Genomic DNA, 19,278 nt, shown 5'->3' with positions numbered 1-19,278 from the left:
ATGCCCAGTGCCAGGGCTCTGTGGACAGCTCCATCTGACCCTGTTCTGCCATCTATGGGTGCTCTCCCACTTATAATCAGAGAGAGACCCCTAGGCACCAGAGCCACGCCCACAGAGCCTGTGGACTTTTCCAATAGGGTACGCCCGGAGGATCAGGGCCAGGGGTGGTGGGTGAGGGGCACCTGGTGGGCACTCCAATCCCCTCCCTTGCTGGCAACCCTCCCCCAGCTTCTCCTGCCTCCCCACCATGCTGTGCCTGGTCAGGCAGCTCAGCCTCTGAGCCTCTTTACTGCTTTCCATGCCTGGACTCAGTCAGGGACCCCCTAACAGACACACCCCTGCCCCACCCCCACCCCACCCTGGAACAGTACATTCAGGAGCCAAAGGGGGACAGGGGGACAAACTGGGCTGAGAGGGATATGGTGGGGATGAGGAGGGCCAGGCAGGCTAGGACCAGAGGACAGCTTTCAGGACCAGGGGTCCAAACTTGAAGGGTCAAATGAGGTCGTGTCAGACTGCCCTGCCCTACAGAGGACTATAAAGGCTGGGCAAGGCCCCTTGATCCCATGGGCACTGACAGGCCGATCCATGGACGCACACACTTCCTTCCTCATCAGTGAAACAACGTGGCCAGTAACTCCAGAAACTTCTGAGAACTCAAGCAGCAGGTCCCACAGACCACACATCTGCCCTGGACGAGATGCCCAGAGAAATACTGTGAGACCCTCAGCCTGCCCCCTGCTCTCCCCGAGTTGACCCTGGAGAGTTCTGGGTTCTCATGAGCATACACACACGAGCACACACACCCTCTGCCAAGTACCAGATCATGTGCAAGCAAAGCTCCTGCTGCAAACCCTAGCCACCCAGTCCAGGCCTAGACACCTCAGGGCAGGCAGCCCGGGCCCTTAGAAACCGTCCACCCCTGGAGCTCCCCACCCCCTGTGCCAGGGCTGCCTCTCTTCCTTCTGTAGACTGTGGCCTGGCGTAGTAGTTTACACATTCGGCTGCCAACCACCATGAGGTCAGGGAAAGATGAAGCTTTCTACTCCCATAAAGAGTTGCCCTCTCAGAAACCCACAGGGGCAGTTCAATTCTGTCCTGTAGGGTCACCGGGAATCAGAATTGACTCGATGGCAGTGAGTTTGGTCTTTGGTTTGGGTGGCCTAGCCGTGCCGCTAGGAGCCTGGTCACATGATGCAGGAGATTGGCTCTCTGGATGGTTCTTACTTCATCCTCCCCCTTTCACAGCTGGAAGGATCAAGGCACAGAGAAGGCAAAGAGCCCTGCCCACACGCTCAAGCCTGGGAGCAACGGGGCCAGGATGCTGGCAGGTCTGGGCTTCGGAGGGGCACTGCTCATCAGGGCAGGGACCCTGGGAGTGCGGCATTTTAAAACAACCAGTTGCTCCTCGGGAGAAAGATGGAGCTGTGTTTCCGTAAAGATTTACAGCCTTGGAAACCCTGTGGGCAATTCACTGTATCAACTTGGGTCCCTCAGAGTGGAAATCAATGCACAGCAATGGGTTTGGTTGGAGTTTCAGGCTTTCTAAGCCCTTCCTGAGGGAGCCCCGGTTACAAGTTGGGTTGTTGACCTCAAGGTTAGAGGTTCGAAACTACCAGCTGTTCCAAGAGAGAAAGATGAGGCTTTCTATTTCTGTAAAGATTAACACTCTTGGAAACTCACAGGGGCAGTTCTGCCCTATAGGGTCTCGGTCGCTAAGAGGAATCGACTCGATTGTAGTAAGTTCTTTGAGAAGCTCCCTGTGACTCCCACCCAGGCTGCTGATGGCCACTGCAGTTACACCTGGGGTCAGGCAGGGGCTGATCCATCAGCCACCAGCCCCTCCAGGGCTTTCCCCTAGGGAAAGGGCACGCCTCCCAGCAGGCTCACCCCACCATGGCCAGGCTGTGCTAAACCCAGCACGTGCACCGACCACTGTCAGCCTCAGTTTCCCCACGGACACAAAGACTGCTTGCCAGGATTTATGCTCTCACACACCCTGCCCCCACCCCCAGCTCTGGAGCCTGGGAACCCTGAACTTCCCCACTTCCTCATTCCTGCCCCACCCCGCCCACTCCCATCCCTACCCCCAGTCCCCAAGCCAAACCAACCCCCTGGCGGCTCTTCAATTTGCACTCAAAGCTCAATTTGAACTCAAAGCAACCCCGGAGGATTTCCAAAGCTGGACTCTGTATGGAGGCAGCTGGCCATAGCTGTCCCGCCTGGAGCGGCTGGTGGGTTCAAATTGCCCACCAGTTGGTTAGCCGATGGGTGCTTCACCACTGTGCCACTAAGCCAAGCCGGTGAACTGCCCAGCACTGCCTACATCACAAGGAGGGAGATGGGCTGGCCCCCAACCCCAGAGAGTTGGGGTAAAGCCTTCCTGAGGGGTGGAGGGGAGTATACACCCTGGATCTCCCAGGAAACTCCATCTCAGTCACTCCACCTCCCTGCCAAACGCCAGCTGCCAATGCAAATGGCTTTCCGGCAGACCAGCCACAAGTGACTGAGCAGCATTCCATGAGACTTGGAAGGGGTGAGGGGTGGGGGGCACAGCGAATACACACCTTGCATCCCTATCTCCAGGGCTGAGGCCTGCCGGCACCTGCCCCCATCCCCTTCATACTCCACAGGTACCACCGGTCCTATAACAGCCTGACAATTATCACTGCTGGGGAGTCCCTCTCACATCTGTAAAGATTAACAAGCTTCCCAATAAGCCTTAACCTCTTCTACCCCTGAGGCACAGCCTGCCTGGGGACAAGCTAGCGCTGTGGCCAGGCTCCCTGAGACCCAGAGGCAGCTGTGTGGCTCTGCATCCCCTGGGTGGCCCGTCCACCTCTGGGCCTCCCTGTCTTCCCATCCGTGCAATATCCTTACAGGTAGGAAAAGATTGGCACCAGCGCCCCCGGCCCCTCCAAGCATGGAGACCAAGACCCTGTGCCAAGCCACAGCACAGCCCCTCCGTGGGAGACACCGTTTTAATTCGTTTTGAATTTTAAAATAAATACTCTGGCTCATCCCCCTGGGCTGGGGGAGGCGGGGAGGGCCTCTGGGTGAGCAGTGGGCAACGCCAGTCTCCTCAATCCTCCCCCACAAATGCCACGGCCGCCGCATCCCCTGGGTTCCTTCCGGAAAAGCAGGCATGCGCGGCGCGGCGGAGGGGAAAATTCCATGACCAGGGGCTTCTGGATTGGGGCCAGGGCCAGGGCCAGGAGTGCCGGCCTCTCCAGGCTCCAAGCTGGCCCTCCTCCACAAGACCCAACCCCAGCCGTGGGCTCAGCCTTAGATGCAGGTGACCAGCACGTCCATGGAGGTGGGCACTTCGATCTCTTCGAAGAGTACGCGCCCCCCGGTGTCCCCCGAGCTCCCGGCCTTGGCGGCAGCCCTCAACAGATCCTGAGTGTGCTGCAGCAAGCGCTGGTTCCGGCGGCGGCCCAGTCGGCGCAGCGACAACACGGCCAGCACATGCTCCTGCCTACAGCGACACACAGGCCCTCACTGCCCACCTTGCACCCCAGGGGGCCCTCCAGGCTGCGGGGAGGAGGACCCTCGCTCCGCGGGGAGGTGTGAGTGGCCCCCGCTGTCCGGGAACCCAGTCGGGAGGGCCTAGCTGCCAGAGAGCAAGTGGAGAGAGGGTAGCGGGCGGAAGGCAGAAGTCTAGGTGCGGGGCGGGGGTCGGGGTGGGGCGGGGGGAGGGTTGGGGGGGAGATCCCGGAGCAGCACTGTGGGAGGAGCCCAGCCAGGCAACCCTGTGGAGCCCGAGAATCTAATCGCCCCCTTCCTCACCAGAACACCAGGCGGGAACCCGAACCCGGGTCGAGGGCAGGGGAACTCCGAGGGGAAAGCCCCCCTCCCGGAAGAGTTACCCGCAAGCCAAAGCCAGGGCTTCGGGCCAGGCCTCCCAAGAGCAGGAGGGGATGGAGGGGTGGGGCGGGGCGAGGGGAAGGCGTGGAATCGGGAAGGGCCCGGGATGGGGAAGTTTCTGATGCAGCCTCCCCATCCTGGAATCTCCAAGGCCACCCAAGGGTCGGGCTGGGGTTTCCAGGGATCTGGTGAATCACCGCAGTCCCAAAACAAAGCCTGCCTCAAAGCCTCCCTCCTGGACCGGCTCAGGCGGTTGGGCTGGAAGACTTGGGGTTTCCAGTGACTTCCTCTGAGAGGAGGGGTCCTGCCACTCCTGGATTCCCATTGGGGGCAGGGAGGAGACCACCCATAAGGGCCTGAGCCGGTGCTACAGCCTACCCGTGGCCCTGGGTTCGAGCTCTGTCAGGGAAGAGCCTCGGGAACTAGATGGAGCTTCTATCTGACTAAAGCCAGAACTCCCGCAGCGCCAGGGACCCTCCGCAGGCCCCAACCCCAACTCCCGACCCCGCAGGAGGACGGACGGACCTGATGTCCTGGTAGCTCCGGATTAGCTCCTCCAAGTGCTGCTGGATGCGGTCCTTGTTTGTTTCACCTAGGATCTCAGACACGCCTGAGATGGCCTGGTCCAGCCACGAGGCCTCTGAGCCCTGAAGGGATAGGGAGGTGCCCGTGACACCCCCTCCCCAAAGAGGAGCCCGCTCCCCCAGTTCCCTTCCCCAAGAACCAGCTCGCAGAGCCCCCTCTCGTCTCTGCGCGGATGGGGAAACTGAGGCCAGGGCCGGGACTCACACTTCGAGGGGGACATCCAGCAGCCCAGGTGAAGAGGGGGCAGGGGCTCTGATGGAAGGGGATGGTGGGGATGGGGTTAGGGAGGAGAGCCCTTCCAAGGGCTGTCCAGAGGGGGCGGTGCCTGCAAAGGGCATGCAAATCTTGGAGAAGCATCCATGCCCCCTGGGTCCAGGCTCAAATGTCCAGATGCCCGAGCCTCTCTCCGAACCGGCCCCGCCCCGCCTAGTCCCCGCCCCCCACGTGATGCAGCTCCGTGTAGGAGCCTCCTGGGAAGGTGCGTGCCCCTCAGCAATGGCGCTGCGCCTACCAGGCCCTGGAAGGTGTCACCAATGGCCTGGGCCTCTAGGTTCATCTTCTGGGAGCCAGTCACACGCTCTGCGCCCCGAAAACGCTCGCGCGGCCTCAGGGCCTGCACCAGGTACTCCCGGACCACATATCGGTGTGCCTCGTGCAAGACCTCCTGAATGGGGGAGGGGTGTCAGATGGCAGAGTGTCAGATGACAATTGGTGTGGACACACCCCGCCAGGGCGCACCCCCTCGCCACCCTACCTGTCCCCGAGGGGGAGCCACCAGCTCAAGTTGGCGGGCAAAGGCTACCACCTTGTCCATGAGGGGCTGGAGCGCGTCCTGGGTCAGCCAGGCCCTGGTGCACAGTAACCTGAAGAGTGGCTAGGGAGTTGGGAGAGCTGGGGTCTTCAACTGTGTCACCCCGCCCATGGGGGCCCCCCCTTAAAGCCTTGGAAGGGCCATGTCACCCGGAAAGAGCTTTAGAGGTCTGTCTTTTTTGTTTTTTTGGTGGGGGGCTGTCACTTCTCTTCATGCCCTGAGAGGCATGGTCAGGAAGGGCTTCTCAGGGTTTGGGTGGAGACACCACCACCACCACCACCAAGGACCTGCTTAGTCCCCCTCCCCCAGCTCCAACTCCAGAACACCGTCTTGGGGTTGGCTCTCGACCATGGAGAGGTGGGCTGAAATGAGAAGGTGGGTGGGCAGATCACCAGCAACCCTGCTCCTTGAGGCTCCTAAAACACACAGGTCTGAAACTGACCTAGAGGAAGTGGGGGACGTGACCTGGGTTCAGGGCTTCAAGTGCAAGGGCACCTGCTGGGCATAGGAAGTGGGGAGAAAGGGTAGGCGAGAAAGGTGGTGACTGCCCTGCCCCTTCACCTGCACATCACTCTGCAAACTCTCCAGCAGGTGCTTCTGGAATGTGGATGTGGTCCTGGTCAGGGGCTTTTCCAGCTCCTCAAAGGTGCCTGGGAACCTGGCCAGAAGGTTGGTCCTGGGGAAGGGGCCAGACAGGTGACATGAGGGGTTAGCAGGGATGATGAGGATGATGAGGTTAGCAGGTGAAGTAGGGGGAAGGTGAAGGGAGAAGTGAGGTGGGGGGCAGGTGAAGGGGGAGGACAGGTGAAATGGGGGGTGATACAGGTGACACAGGAGGTGAAATGGGGGTAAGGGGACAGACAGGTGAAGGAGGGGTTAGGGGAAGAGGCTGGGGTACCATAGCCCTGCATGCAGCCACAGCCATGTTGGCTTGGCACCACAACAACAACTCCATGCATTTAGGCTACAGGGTGAAGGGCAGCTCCTAGGCTGCCCAACCTAAAACCCTGGGATTAGAGTAAAGGAAGGGACAGCACCACGCCCCTGGGGCTGTTCATGGGGGGGTGAGCCACCTCTACCCCATGGCTAAGCTATGGAAGGAACCCCATCCTGCTTGGGGACACCCCTCCCCCCCAGGAGGGTGATACCTTTCTTTGTTCACTGTTGGGGAACCTGAACCAGAGACTGCCTACCAAGGGAGGCTCCCTCCCAAGCCACCTCAGATGGAGCGAGGACCACACCTATGGCAGGAGCTGGGGCTGGCTGACCCCCAGAGCCCCCAGGGCTCAGGGCCATGGGGCTCTGATCAGGAGTGAGAGAGCATTGGAGAAGCAGTGCCTGATTGTGGTTACACTTTGGACCTGGCCAATGTGGTTCAAACCCAGATCCACCACTTGGTTGTGTGACTGGCCAAGTGACACTTCTTTGTCATCTGTCAAGGGGCACCCTGAAGTCAGGATGCAAGGGCAGCAGGTGTGTGAAGCAGCACAGTGCAGGCACACAGCCAGTGCTCAAAGTGGAACTGGCCCAAGTTCTCCAAGACACTGAGGCCCCACACAGCCCTAGCCAGCAAGCAAGGGATCTGATTCCTGTTTGCCAGGCAGCCCAGAGTGGTTGAGTAACTTGGCCCAGGACTCACAGCTGCTAAGTGACAGAGCTAGATCTGAACCCTCAAAGCCAAGGCCTGAGCTGCTGGTGTGCCCACGGAGGGGGGGGGGGGTTGGGCAACCTTGAGGTTGCCTGAGGTTGAGGACACAACAGGAACAGCCTTCTTCCAGCCCACAAAGAGGGCCTCCTGGAAGCATACAGATCCAGACCCAACTCCCAGACAGATCCAGACCCAACTCTCACCACAGCCCGGCTGTCCCTGAGAAGGAAGGAAAAGGATGGCTGGCATAAAGAGTGGAAGGAACAGAGCCCAGAGTGGCAGGACCAGCCTGGCCAGGCAGCAGACAGGAATGGGGGGAATGGAACTCTCCAGCCTTTGCTCCACTTTGAAACCTTCCCCAGTGCCACTGCCCTGTGGGTGGGCTGGGTCCCTAGTAGCCTCCTGGGGATCCTGCCTTTGACTTCACTCTAGGAGGGAGCAGCCCCTCCGGGCCCTGATGAAGGCTCCTCCCCTTGCCTCCATCAGCGCCCATGCCCCAGCCCTGCAGCCTCACTCCACCCAGGGCAGGACCCCTCTGCCTGCCGGCTCCCTGTGCTCGCGCTCCCCCTGCTGGCCACACCGGACACAGGCTCCCGGAGGTGCCGCCAGGCGCCCCAGACCCACCTGAGCTCCTCGAAAGCGTTGATGTAGGCGCCCAGGTGCGGCACGCTCACACCCTCCGACTCCAGAAAAGCCTTTTCAAACCTGGGGGTGCAGGTGTAGAGGCCGTGGGGTCCTACCGGGTTTGGCATCGTCCAGCTCTGCACCTCGCCTAGGCTTTGTGCTGGGCCTCCTGCCCCACCTGCTGGACAAAGCCCTCTCTCCCTCCCCTTCCCCACCCCAACCCGACTCGAGCAAATTGGGGCGGGGCTCCCAGGACAAACCACCGCCCACACCCTGCTCCGCCCGCACCTGGGCACGAAGAGGCCGAGGGCCTGCGCACAGATCCTCAAAGTGGTGGCCTCCAGCTCCGTCGAGATGGCCCGGGCCGCCTTCACGTGCTCACCCACGAGCTGCGGGCGTGGCGATGAGCTCGCATCCGAGCCCCCAAGTCCCCAGCACCCTGCTTCGTGGACCGATTCCCCTCCGTTTCACTACCAATCTTCTCAACTCCCTGCAGCTAGGAGTCACCTGCCCAGCTGGGAGCTGCACCCATGCCTTGTCCCTGGAGTCCCAATTGTGCCCCACTTGGAGTGCCCACCAGGAGCGGAGGTTAGCCATGGGCTCGGCGTCTCAGGGGGTCCCCACCCACTCGGGAAGCCCAAGCACCCGCCCCTTTGACCCCTCAGGTCGCACCATGTGCACATCGATGGAGAGCGGTGCGTGGTAGCGACCCTGCAGCACCTCAGGGGCCTCTGCAGCTGCCCAGCGCCTCCGCTCCAGCTGCAGGATGCTGTTGAAGCAGCTGTCGATCTTGGTCTGCACAGAGGACCGGCTGTGGTGAGACCTACCACCACAGAGGGCCTGCGCCCCTGCTTTCCAGCCCTCCCCGTCCTTACGGCGAGGGCCACCCTTCCATACCACAGGCCCATGCCCAAAGCTACAGAGGGGAGGTGGCACCAGCCCTCATGACGCCCAGCATTGAGGGGCAGCCTGAGACAGTGCCCCAGTTCCCGGCAAGGTGCCCAGGGCATGGCCCCGGCTCTCCGGCCTGGCCCTGCCCCCTCACCTCTAGGAATCTGGTGTAGTCATTCTCCAACCCGGCCCACACCTCAGGCGCCAGCAGTGGGGGCAGCGGCTCAGCGGGCAGCGCCAAGTCCGGGGCACCCAGGAAGTCAGGGCTGGAAGGCAGGGTGGCAGGCTGAGGGGCGGGGCTCCTGTGCATCAAAGGGCCGCTGTCGCCCATTCCCCCGGGCCTGGCTTAACGCCAGAAGCCATCACTGCAGTGTCACTGACCCTGGGCCTCTGTTAAGGATCCCATCCCCAGGCCCTCCTTTGGCCGACGAAGACCCTCCCCTCCCCCAAGTTCCCAGCTGCTCCCTCACCAGGCCCCCTAGCAGAGCCAATTGGGAAGACAGGAGGATGGCTGTCCATGTGGACCTCAGTCATGGTCAAGGTTCACCCAAGGCTAGGCTGTTCACCTGCCCACTCCCACATCACACAGCTTGGGAACCAAATGCTTAACTAAAGGCACTCAGGCAGGGGAACCTGGGCCATTGTGGGCCCTCCTTTTGCAGGACAGCTACCCCTGCTAGTGGGGGCAGGAGACCTCCCCTTCCCTTTCCACTCCACAATGCAGGGGTGAGCAAGCAAGTGAACTCAGCCAGCACCAAGCTCTGTGAGCCCAAGGCTGTCTCCCTCTGGGAGGGGAGGGGTGTGTGGCGCTGCTTAGACTCCAAGGCACCAGCTGGCAGAGCACAGGCCCTCTCACTGGGCCCCTGCTCGTGGGAACCTCGTCTGGCATATGTTCTACCTTGGGGAACTAGGATGCTGGGTTCCCCTTAGGAAAACCCAGGCCGAGAGCGATCTCCCCAAACTCTGGCAGGCAGTGGCGCCCTGGCCTCACCTTCGGTAGACATTGGCAGCCCAGTCCAGCAGGACATAGAGCTGTTCGCAGCCACGGGCCTCTTGTGCCAGCTCCTGGAGGCGCTGGGCCACCGCGCCGTGGAAAGCCTGCAGGTAGATCTCCCAGGCGGAGAAACCGGCAGCCGCGTAGGCAGGCTGCACCTCCAGCCGCACCTTCTGCAGATCGCCACGGACCAGGCCGCCCAGTGCGGCCAGAAGGTGAGCCAGGCCAGGCGAGCGCTGGTCGTCCTGCGGGGCCTCCCCGGAGCTGGCCCGCCGCACGCGCTCCTGCACGCTCTGCCGCACCGCGTCTTCCCAGTGCTGGCGCCAGCGGCGCGGCGTGCGCAGGAAGTCACCGTCCTCAGGGGGCGCCGGGTGGGCCTCCTCCTCGGCACGCACCACGCGGGCCAGTTCGGTTAGCGCAGCAGTGTCCACCCCTGACGGGCTCAGCGTCTCGCGCACCATGGCGCCGATCTCGGCGGCCAGACAGTCGTAGTGGAGACACACGTCCATGGCGCGGCGCGCAAAGGCAGTGGGGTCCTGCTGGTAGGCGCGCGAGGTCTTCTCGGCCACCAGCTTTGTCTCCAGGTCCTGTAATTGGGTGAAGGCCGCCAGCAGCTGCCGCTCCGTGATGAGGTCCGCCACGGACTTGCCTTCTGCAAGGAATGGGCGCTATGGGGGGGCCTGGGGGTGGCAATGCATGGGACAGCACCAGGACCACAAGAGGAGTCAAGGCCTGTGTCTCTGTCATCAACCCCAGGGAGGTGGGAGGGGCTGCTCGGGGAAGGGTCACCCCAACTACAAGGGGCCCTTCTTTGAAGCGGCCCTAAGTGGAGCTGGCCTGCCAGCAGTGCCCAGCCCCTGGCTCCCCACCCCCACTCAGGCTTCTGTTGAGCCTGCCCTGGTGTCCTGGCCCATAGCTCTAATGGCGGGTCTGATGGGGTCAGAGCTCAGGCTGGGTGTGCCTGGGTCCAGGCTCCTGCCTCAGGGCCAGACTTCAACAATGCTGGCCAGGACAGCCCCAACCTCCAACAGCCCTCTGCCACCACCTGCACCCCCAATGAGGGCCAGCTCCCGTGGGTCCTCCTTTAGGCAGCCCCTCCCACCTCCCTCCAGACAGGCAGGATCAGAGCAGCCATGCCTTGTCCACTGCCCAAGCTTGGCCCAGAGAGCCAGGTGTGTGGGCTATCTCCTGGCTACTGAGTGTGGAAAGCTAGCATTCTGGTGTCCTGAAGACCTGGGTTCAAATCCCACCTCATCCATTTCAAGCACTGGGTTCAAATCCCACCTCATCCATTTCAAGCAACTCTCTTTGCCTCTCCAAGCCTGAGTTTTCTCATCTGCCTGATGGGTGCTCCCTCCCTGAGTTATGAGAATTTAAATGTCCCTGGTGGGTGGGAGGGGCATTCCGAGGAGAAGCAGAGCCAGTTAGGAAGCTATCATGTAACCTGTTTTCCCCTCCCCCCTCATACTCCATGTGGCTGGTGGGGCCCTCACCTGCTTCGGCTACCATATCCTCAGGTCCCCCAGTGGATGCCTGCTGGCTGACACCATCCTTGTCCCTCAAGGGTGCCTCCGGGCGCTTGGTCTTCGAGGTCACAGTGGCCGTGTGAGCTGAGTCGGCAGCCATGCCCTTCTCTGGGGATCTCCGCAGGGACCGGTACATGAGTCTCGCGCTGCGCCTGAGCACACCCTCAGGGCCCCGGGCCCGCTGGCTCGCCCGGGATAAGGACCGCCACAAGGTGCCCCAGCCAGGCTGTGCAGCCTCGTCACTGTAGTGGGTGCTGGGCATGTCCCCGCTGCTCACCCTCCTCTGGACCACCTGCCCTGGGGCCTGCTGCTGGCCTTGCTCCTTCGGGCTGCCCAGGCCCGGTCCTGGGGTCACTGTGCCTGGTGATGGCATCTTGGCAGCAGGGGAGCTGGGGGCAAGAAGGAGGCTCAGGAAACGGGGAGCGGGGTGTACCCAGTCCTGGGGAGCCAACACAGAAATGCAGGAAGCTGAGGCCTGGCAGGCTGAGGGACTTCGTCCAGGAAGGTTTCCAAGGGAAGTGGGCTTCAGGCCACTGCTGGGCACCGAGATATTGACAGCCACTTCCACGCAACACCTCTCCAGAGCCTGCCTTCCTCTCCCCCACAGGTCCTCCCAGAGCCTGCCCATCAGAAGGAAAAGGGGGTAAGCCTGCAGGCCCCAAGACTTAACCCCAACCCCAGGAGGCAACTGCTCCCAGGATTCCAGGACTTTTAGGTCCTGGGGGTTCTACCTGCCCCCCACCCTCCAGTCCATTTGCCACCCTCAGAGCCCCCAGCTCAGCCCACATTCCACTGACCAGGCCAGTCGGCTTCCACTCCGAGCACCGTCCACCCCCTCCCAGAGGCTGCAGGGCTGGAGGCCAGTGGAGGCGGGGGGGCGGAGGGCGCCTGCTTCGGGTCACCCTGTGGCTTATCGAGGTTACACAGCCCACAGTGGAGACAGCGGGAGCAGACTCAGCTCTATATTTAACCGGGAGTTGGGCTCCCAATGAGCCTCCCCACTAGCTCAGGCACACAAACACACACACACATGTGGCTCCACCCACCCCCTCCTCGGGAAAAGAGCTGGCTGTTTGCTCTTCTGGCTTCTGATAAAACTAGGGGAGGGGGGAGGCGGGGAGCAACTAGGGCACTTTCTCCACCTGCCCCGCCTACCCCACTGTGCAAAGGGGGCTGGGGGTCGACTTAAGTCAGCCAGATCTCACTTTACGTGTGGAGAAATTGAGCCTGGAAGAAGGACTAGACCTACTGAAGTTCCCAGCCAAGCAGAGGCAAAGCTCCTCACCCCCACTCTGGGGTCCCAGGACAAGGCAGGGGCTGGAGCCAGCAAAGCACACACACAGAGGCGCACACACAGTGACAGTGAGTGGACAGGAGCTGTGCCACCCCCACTCCCCAAGGCTTCAGCTTCCCTGCAATGGAATGACACTGTGCCAGGCAGTCCCAAACCCTCACCTGCCCACCACCCGGTGTGTCCGGCCCCAGACAACGGAGCCTACCTCTCTAGACAGGACCCAGGTCAGTGCAGCTGGAAGAAGGCACTCCAGGTGATTGATGGAATTTTATCAGCCCCTCCCTGACCACAGGTCACTTTGTGTCCCAGCAGGCACCAGCCCAGGCTCACACAGCTGGACAGGGTCCTAGTGCCGTCCACCCAGCCCCTTCCCCTGCCCACACTCAACATGGGAGTAGCAAGGCAAAAAGGACTCTTTCCCGTACAGTATAGGGGGCAGGGATGACCGGCCCTGGCTCCATGGGGAAGAGCTCCCACTTAGTAAGCGCCAGGTGCAGATCAGATCCTGCTGACAGCCCTGGGGCAGGAATGTCACTCACCCATTTCACGGAGGAGGAAACGGGCTCTGTGCCTTGCCTCTGGCCTGTTACAGAGCCCCGGAGCGGGGAGCAGAGACAGCCTGTGTTTCTGGGGACTCAGGCTTGCTGCCCTTGGATCTGTTTCTCCCACAGAAGACCCCCAGGGAGGGGGCTCCCAGAGGCCAGGGGTGAGATCCAAACCAGACCAGACTCACAGCCATGGAGTCCATGTGGGTTCCTGAGACGGACACTGTTGATGGGAGTAGAAAGCCCCGTCTTTCTCACTCGGAGAGCTGATGGCTGCAAACTGTTGACTATGGGGCTCTGCAGCAGGCTGACCTCCCTACCCACCACCCCAGGGCCAGACCATTGCGCCAGCCATCAAAACACAAAACTAGCCCCCATAGTCTGGGCACTGCCTGAGCCCTGGGCACTGCACCCTGGGAAGGTCCCTATTCCCCTCTGGCCCCCCACCATCACCTGACCCCAGCCCTGCCCTCCTCTCTGCTCTCCCTCCTGGACCCCTGGATCCCCACCCAGAGCAGTCAGGAGTTCTTCCCTGAACAGAAGCCCCCCTTGTCACCTTCCAGGACTGTTGGGCCCACCACACAGACATGTGCTCCCACCTCTATCTGTCAACGTCTGCCGGGAGAACTCGTTCAGGTGAGAAGGTAAAAAAAAACATTCAGAGATATAAAGACCAACATGGGAGCTGCTAAGAGTTCAGTCCTCACTGAGTGTTGGTGGCATGAACACATGATGCCCAATGCCCTCGCTCGTTCTCCGCTCTCCCTCCTCACTCCCAACTCATAGCGACCTATAGGACATGGTAGGACTGCCCCTGTGGGTCTCTGAGACTGTCATTCTTTACTGGAGTAGAAAGCCTCTGCTTTGTCCCTAGGAGCTGCTAGTGGTTTTGAACTGCTGCCCTTGTGGATAGTGGCCCAAATTCATAACTACTGCAGGGAGAACAGGTTCCTTTTCCAAGAACAACAAAACAGATCCCCTCCCAGAGCAGTTGCATAACCCCAAGAATGGAGGCAATATCACGGACTGTCCACATCGGGAAGGCCAGGTCAGTCCTTGGCTACTGAGTGATTCTCGCGGACAACCACATAACACTTAAAACAGCGAAACAAAACACACGCACCTCCGAGCTGCCAGCGTCCTCCCAGCTTTGACGCCTTGCCTTGGAGTTCAAGGCCCTGCCCCCCTTCTCTCTCTCTCTCTCTCTCTCTCTCACACACACACACACACACACACACACACACACACACACCCCACTTTGGCTTCCTCTCCACCTACTCAGGACCACTCCCCTCACTCCACCTTCTCAGGCTGTCGCCTATTTCAGGGCGCAGCCTTCCCCAGCCACCTGACCCCCAGCCCTTCTCCCCCAGCAGCAGTGGCCCAACGAGCCCTGTGTTAGCGTGAGCCTACGTCCATGCCGTGTCTGCTCGGATGTTGGTCTACTGAGAGCAGCGGTTCTCAACCTGTGGGTCACAACCCCTTGGAGGGGTCGAACGACTCTTTCACAGAGGTTGCCCGATTCATAACAGTAGCAAAACTACAGTGATGAAGTAGCAATGAAAATAACGTTATGGTTCGGAAGTCACTACAACATGAGGAACTGTATTTAAGGGTCGAGGCATTAGGATGGTTGAGAACCACTGACTGTGAGGAGGAATGTGGGCCCTTGAGCATCTCGAGGTGAACGTGTGTGCTGAAGCCCAGTGTGTGTGCCGGCCTGTCTTAGAGTCTCGCTGTCTACCTTTGCTTCCTGCACGCATGCGTGCGTCTGTGGGTGCACCTTTGCGTGTGACTCGGGATGGGCCCCTGACTTGGTCAGCAGGGCTCCCAGTCAAGGCCTTTGGCCCAGAAAGACATTGGCAGAACGACAGTGGCCTCAGTCTCTCAAACCCCACCCACTGCCCAGAGCAGCCCTCTGGACTTCTGGTTCCACCTACCAGGCACATACCTGCTGAATGGGCGGGCACTATGTCCCCAAGCAGACCCAGTGGGGGCCCCTGAGAGAAGATGGCTGAGCGGGGGTTCTCAGAGCCTGGCCAGGCCTCAGGGCCTCCGGAGCAGCTGAGTGAGTGGCCAGCAGCTGTGATTTCTCAACAGTGGTCAGCTCAGCGCCGCCCTGCACCCACCAGCCCCACCCTCACCAGCCCCCATACTTTCACTTTCCGCAGCGCTCCGCCCCTCTCTAGTTCCAGAGGTCTTGCTGCTGTGGCAGCTGGCAAAGGACAACCTTTGGTTCCTGGCTCACAGGAGAGGGTGAGGGGCTGGGGCCCCAAGGAGCTGAGACTAGACTGAGCCAGTCTGTTAGAGGGACAACAGCACACGGACCTCACCGGGATGACTCCTCACTCGGGGCATGATCAGCACCTGAGCAGAGGTGGGAGGTGGGACCCCAACTGGTGAATGGGGGACTCAGGTGGAGGCAATAGGATGAGAAGGGCACCAAGCCTGTCCAAAGGAGCCAGCTCCCACCCTGCGGGCGGAAGGTGGGGGGGCGGGGAATCCCACGATAACCGTCCTAGGGAAAGTCCAGGGAACAAATCCAGACCTGTCATCTCCTGAGACGGAGCCACAGGGACAGATGCAAGGCACTGCAACACCCCACGCCCAGCGGCAGCTGGGACAGGCAGCCAGAACACCTCCAGGAAGACCTCTGCTTAACTATGTAAGCCCTTCAGCCGCCGAGCCCATGCCCCTCTGCGAAGCGGGTGCTGAGGGCCCAAGCTCTCCAGGCACAGGGAGGCCACCGTCCCTCCCTGGAGACAGAGGCACTGAGGGGTGGGCGGGGGCAGCACAGTGCCATAGTGGGGACCAAGCCTGCTTCAGCCCTGCTGGCAGCCCTGGGTCCCCTGGGACAGACTCACAGATGGGAAGACCCTGCTTCTAGTCACATCAGTGGCCAGGGGCTCCCAGATAAGGAGATGGGTCCTGGAGGCTAGTGGGCAACAGGGCCTGGGGCCTGGGCCTCTCCAACTCTCATCTGCACCCCTGCTACTCACATCTTGCCTACGGGGTGGGGGGGTATGTGGGTGTGTGTGTCTTTTATTCCTCTTCCAGGTTATTTCCTCGGACTTTTCTGCGTGAAATCCCTTTTAGAAAGTCCCATCCTTGTCTTAGAGGAGCCAGGGCCCAGGGCAGGTCAGCCTGAGGTCAGGGCAGAGCAGGGTCGGGGGGATTGATTAGGGGGGACTACAGATCCTGGCTCTCCCACATTGCACTGCATGACCTCGGGAGAGGTGCCAAGCCTCTGAGCCTCAGTGTACTCTGTGGTAATGGATTGTTGTTGGGATTCAGTAGGAGAAACCCAAAACCAAACCTGTGGGAAACAGAGGAAGGGGAAGAGAGGGTTTGCAGACAGATTCTTTATTTTCATATGTAAGAAGCCTGGGAGGCCTTCACACTGTGAGTTAGAGATGAGTCCCAATCACATTCTGAAAATTAAGATTAATCCTCATAATATCCTCCCCTAATAGTGCTATCTTAAAGTTACCTCTTACCCGCACATGGCTGATTGCTATCTGGCCAGCAGCTTTATCTACAGGAGCAGTGGTGTTGCTATTGCTCTCCCTGCTCAGGGGACAGTCACTCCCCGTCACCGGCCCCCAGCACTGGTGTTGTTACTCCTCCAATGAACTCAGGGGCCTCTAGGGTTAGGGTGCAGCCCACTTTGTTATGTCTCTGGTTACCTGTAATTAGGGGGGCTTGCATGCCCCAAGACTATCTAAGTTGATGTTAAGAATACATTTTCTCTCTCTCTCCTGGACCTGGTTCCTGATACCATGGAGGTGAGCACCCTGAAACTTTTGTCTCTTAATTTCTCCCCTTCAATTACACAACTGCTCCTTAGGACCCATCTGGATGTGGCTGGATCGCACACAAACCCACTGCCTTCAAGTCAATTCCAACACCGAGTGGCCCTCCAGGACAGGGCAGAGCTGTGCCCTGAGTCTCCAGGGCTGCAAATCTTTGCAGAAGCAGCCTGCCTCACCGTTGTCTTCTAATGAGCGGCTGGTGGGTTTGAACCACCGACCTCTAGCAGCCAAGTATTTAATCACCACACCACCGGGAGCAGTAGATAGGCGATGGAAGGTCCAGAGCCCCCAGGGAACGTGGGCCCCTCTCCCTGGCCGATGGCCTGCCTGTAGAGAGTCCCATGGAAGTCAGGTGGTCACATCTTGTGTACTGAAGACCCATCCTGTTTCCGTCCACTGGATGCCATGGGCGGGGGGCAGGGGCCGAGGGGGGACCTGGGGCCTTCCCCAAAGCCCCCACCCTTCCAGAAGCAGAGGATGCTGTATCTTTCTCCCTCGGAGTGGCCAGTGGGTGGCAAAGGCTAACTTTGGGGTCACAGCACCTCCCTTACCCAACTCACTCTGCTCCGTGGCACCCAGGCACTCTTACCCGGTTTGGTTTTCGAGGTTGCCAGTCTATGGGAGCAGGCAGCCTCATCTTTCTGCAGAAGGGTGGCTGATGGGTTTGAACCCTTGGTGTGGTGGTCAGCAGCCCAACCCTTCCTCCACAGGGGTTCCTGACAGAAGATATTGTTGGGCTCAGCCAAGTTGGTTCCGATTCATAGCGTCACCCTATGTCCAACAGATGGCACCACCTGGTCCTGCACGGTCTTCCCAATTGTCCTGTTTGAGCCCATGGGGGCACCACGTGGCACTCCATCTTGTCCAGAGAGCCTTCCTCATCCCCTGATGCCCCTCTACTTTATTAAGCATGGTGATGTCCTTCTCCAGGGCCTGGTCTCCACAGACAACAGAAGACAGAGCCCCGGCATGTCACAGAAGCCAAACGCAGGGTGGTGGGTGACCTGAGCAAGGACAGAGCCCTTCCCCAGCCTCTGTTTCTCCCAGGCGACAATCGTGCCCTCCCCTTCAAGTGGCTTCTTTCCGTCGCCCACCAGGGGCAATGAGTTTCATGAAGCTGTGACACCCCACCACCACCACCAGTGCCAGGGCGCATGCGCGGTTGATTGCCGCTGGACTTTGCCCCAGGCACCCCCACCCCCAGAACCAGAGTGCAGGGGGAGGGGCCGGGATGGGGCAGAGCTTCTCTCCCAGAGAGAAGAGATGGGCAGCGGGTGATCTGGGGACCCGCTGGACTCAAAGTCCCTGGGTGAGAAGCAGTCAGGGGCAGGGCAGCCTCCCTCCATCGAACCCCCAGCTCACGGTGGGACCTTCTCCCATGGTCCGGAGACCTCCCGTGGCCCTGGATCCCAGCTCCCTCCCACCTAGGGGAGACCACAGTGCCCATCCCACCTAGGGGAGACCGCGTGTGTCACTGGGCTCCCTTCCTGGGACTGGGAGCTGCGCATGCTAAGGTGGATGGCTAGCCTGGCCTTGGGTCACAGCTACGTTTTGTTCAGCGGTGCGGGGTTGGGGGAAAGCAAACTTCCTGCCACCCAGTGGCATGACCCTGTAGGAAGAGGTAGAACTGCCCCTGTGGGCTTCCGAGACTGCAACTGTTACGGGAGTAGAAAGCCCCATCTTTCTCCCCAGAGCTGCTGGGGGGTTCAAAGCGTAGAACTTTCAGCTAGCAGCCCCTGCGCATAACCACTACGCCACCAGGGAAAGTCTTCTCCAAAATGGGCGCGATACTTACTGTCTCCCGCCCCTCCCGCGAGCCCCACCCCAGGTAAGGGCCTGGGTGTCACACACCTGAAGCACTGGGTTACTGGTCGAATGGCGGGCCGCCCCCGAGGAGCCGGAGAGGAAAGGCCCGACTGTTCTGGAAGTTGGAGCCTGGTAAACTCCTCCAGGCAGTTGTACAGGGTTGCTGCACTGTGAGGATGAAGTCTCACTGATTTCCCGGACTCGGGAGTCGCCCCCCTTCCTGGTGGTGCCCTTACCCCCACACCCCGCACCCCACGTGTCAGCAGGTCCTGGCACCTCTTCCAGCAAAATACCCACCCCCTTGACCCTCCCAGGTGCCTGCCCTGGTGTCTGCCCTGGTGCAGGTCTCCTCCTCCTCCTTGTGTTCTCTCTCTCTCTCTCTCCTCTCTCTCGTCAGAAGGAGTGGCTTTCTTCAGAGCTAGAGACTCCCTGGTAGAGTACAAGGGCAGAAGCCCGGTTGCCAACTGTGCCCGGCTCACTTACCGCTCTGCTCATCTGCTGGAGCAGCTCCTGTGTGCCCAGGAAGTGGCCCTGCGCCTGCCACCATATAAGCCACCAGGGCTGGGCTCTCCCAACCTCCCAACGCCCAGGCCCACATCCCCCCCACCCCCACCCAGCCCTGTGTTGGGGCCGCCCAAGGGTTTTCTAGGCCGAAGTCTTCACGGGAGCAGGTCTCCAGGTCTGTTCCTCAGAGGACTGAGTGGATCCGCACCACTCACCTTCCAGTTAGCCCCAGAGTGCTCAACTGCTGTGCCACCAGGGCCCCTGCCCAGAGCATGGGGAGCCGGTCATGGGTGGAGGTGGTGTTTGCCTCCCCGCCCTAGATTCTTCTACCAAGACAGGGCTCCGCCTGCCTGGTTCCCATGGGTCCTAGT

General features: G+C 60.6%; 1 protein-coding gene across 3 annotated transcripts; it reads right to left on the bottom strand.

Moving 5' to 3' along the window:
• Positions 1-2,980: 2,980 nt before the first annotated feature.
• On the bottom strand, positions 2,981-14,820 carry EXOC3L4 (exocyst complex component 3 like 4). 3 transcript variants are annotated; one of them, XM_030885017.2, is made up of 12 exons: positions 14,737-14,820; positions 10,914-11,335; positions 9,418-10,072; positions 8,581-8,692; positions 8,208-8,330; positions 7,824-7,924; positions 7,536-7,616; positions 5,825-5,939; positions 5,207-5,326; positions 4,964-5,116; positions 4,393-4,514; positions 2,981-3,478 (listed from the first exon to the last, which is right to left on the bottom strand). In XM_030885017.2, exons 2-12 carry the CDS (start codon positions 11,317-11,319, stop codon positions 3,286-3,288), a joined length of 2,181 nt encoding a protein of 726 aa, XP_030740877.1. In that variant the 5' UTR covers positions 11,320-11,335; positions 14,737-14,820; the 3' UTR covers positions 2,981-3,285. The 3 variants fall into 3 exon arrangements, with proteins under 3 accessions (XP_030740877.1, XP_045144179.1, XP_045144180.1); XM_045288244.1 differs by having other exon boundaries at positions 10,914-11,385; positions 14,737-14,787; XM_045288245.1 differs by lacking the exon at positions 14,737-14,820 and adding an exon at positions 11,744-11,823.
• Positions 14,821-19,278: the final 4,458 nt, after the last annotated feature.

Source organism: Echinops telfairi, unplaced genomic scaffold, assembly GCF_000313985.2.
Source record: "Echinops telfairi isolate 266 unplaced genomic scaffold, ASM31398v2 ScPeMD7_18;HRSCAF=68, whole genome shotgun sequence".
NCBI lineage: Eukaryota > Metazoa > Chordata > Mammalia > Afrosoricida > Tenrecidae > Echinops > Echinops telfairi.
The sequence above is the reverse complement of the archived record's forward strand: the minus strand, read 5'-3'. Positions and strand labels throughout refer to the sequence as shown.

Bases quoted from the DNA above. Each gene is read 5' to 3' on its own strand.
- EXOC3L4 (XM_030885017.2), bottom strand. From the start codon at position 11,319: ATGCCATCACCAGGCACAGTGACCCCAGGACCGGGCCTGGGCAGCCCG. The intron at 4,515-4,963 runs GTAGGCGCAGCG...CTATCCCTTCAG, and splicing joins GTGACACCTTCCAGGGCCTG to GGCTCAGAGGCCTCGTGGCT. The intron at 3,479-4,392 runs GTCCGTCCGTCC...GTGTCGCTGTAG, and splicing joins CGGAGCTACCAGGACATCAG to GCAGGAGCATGTGCTGGCCG.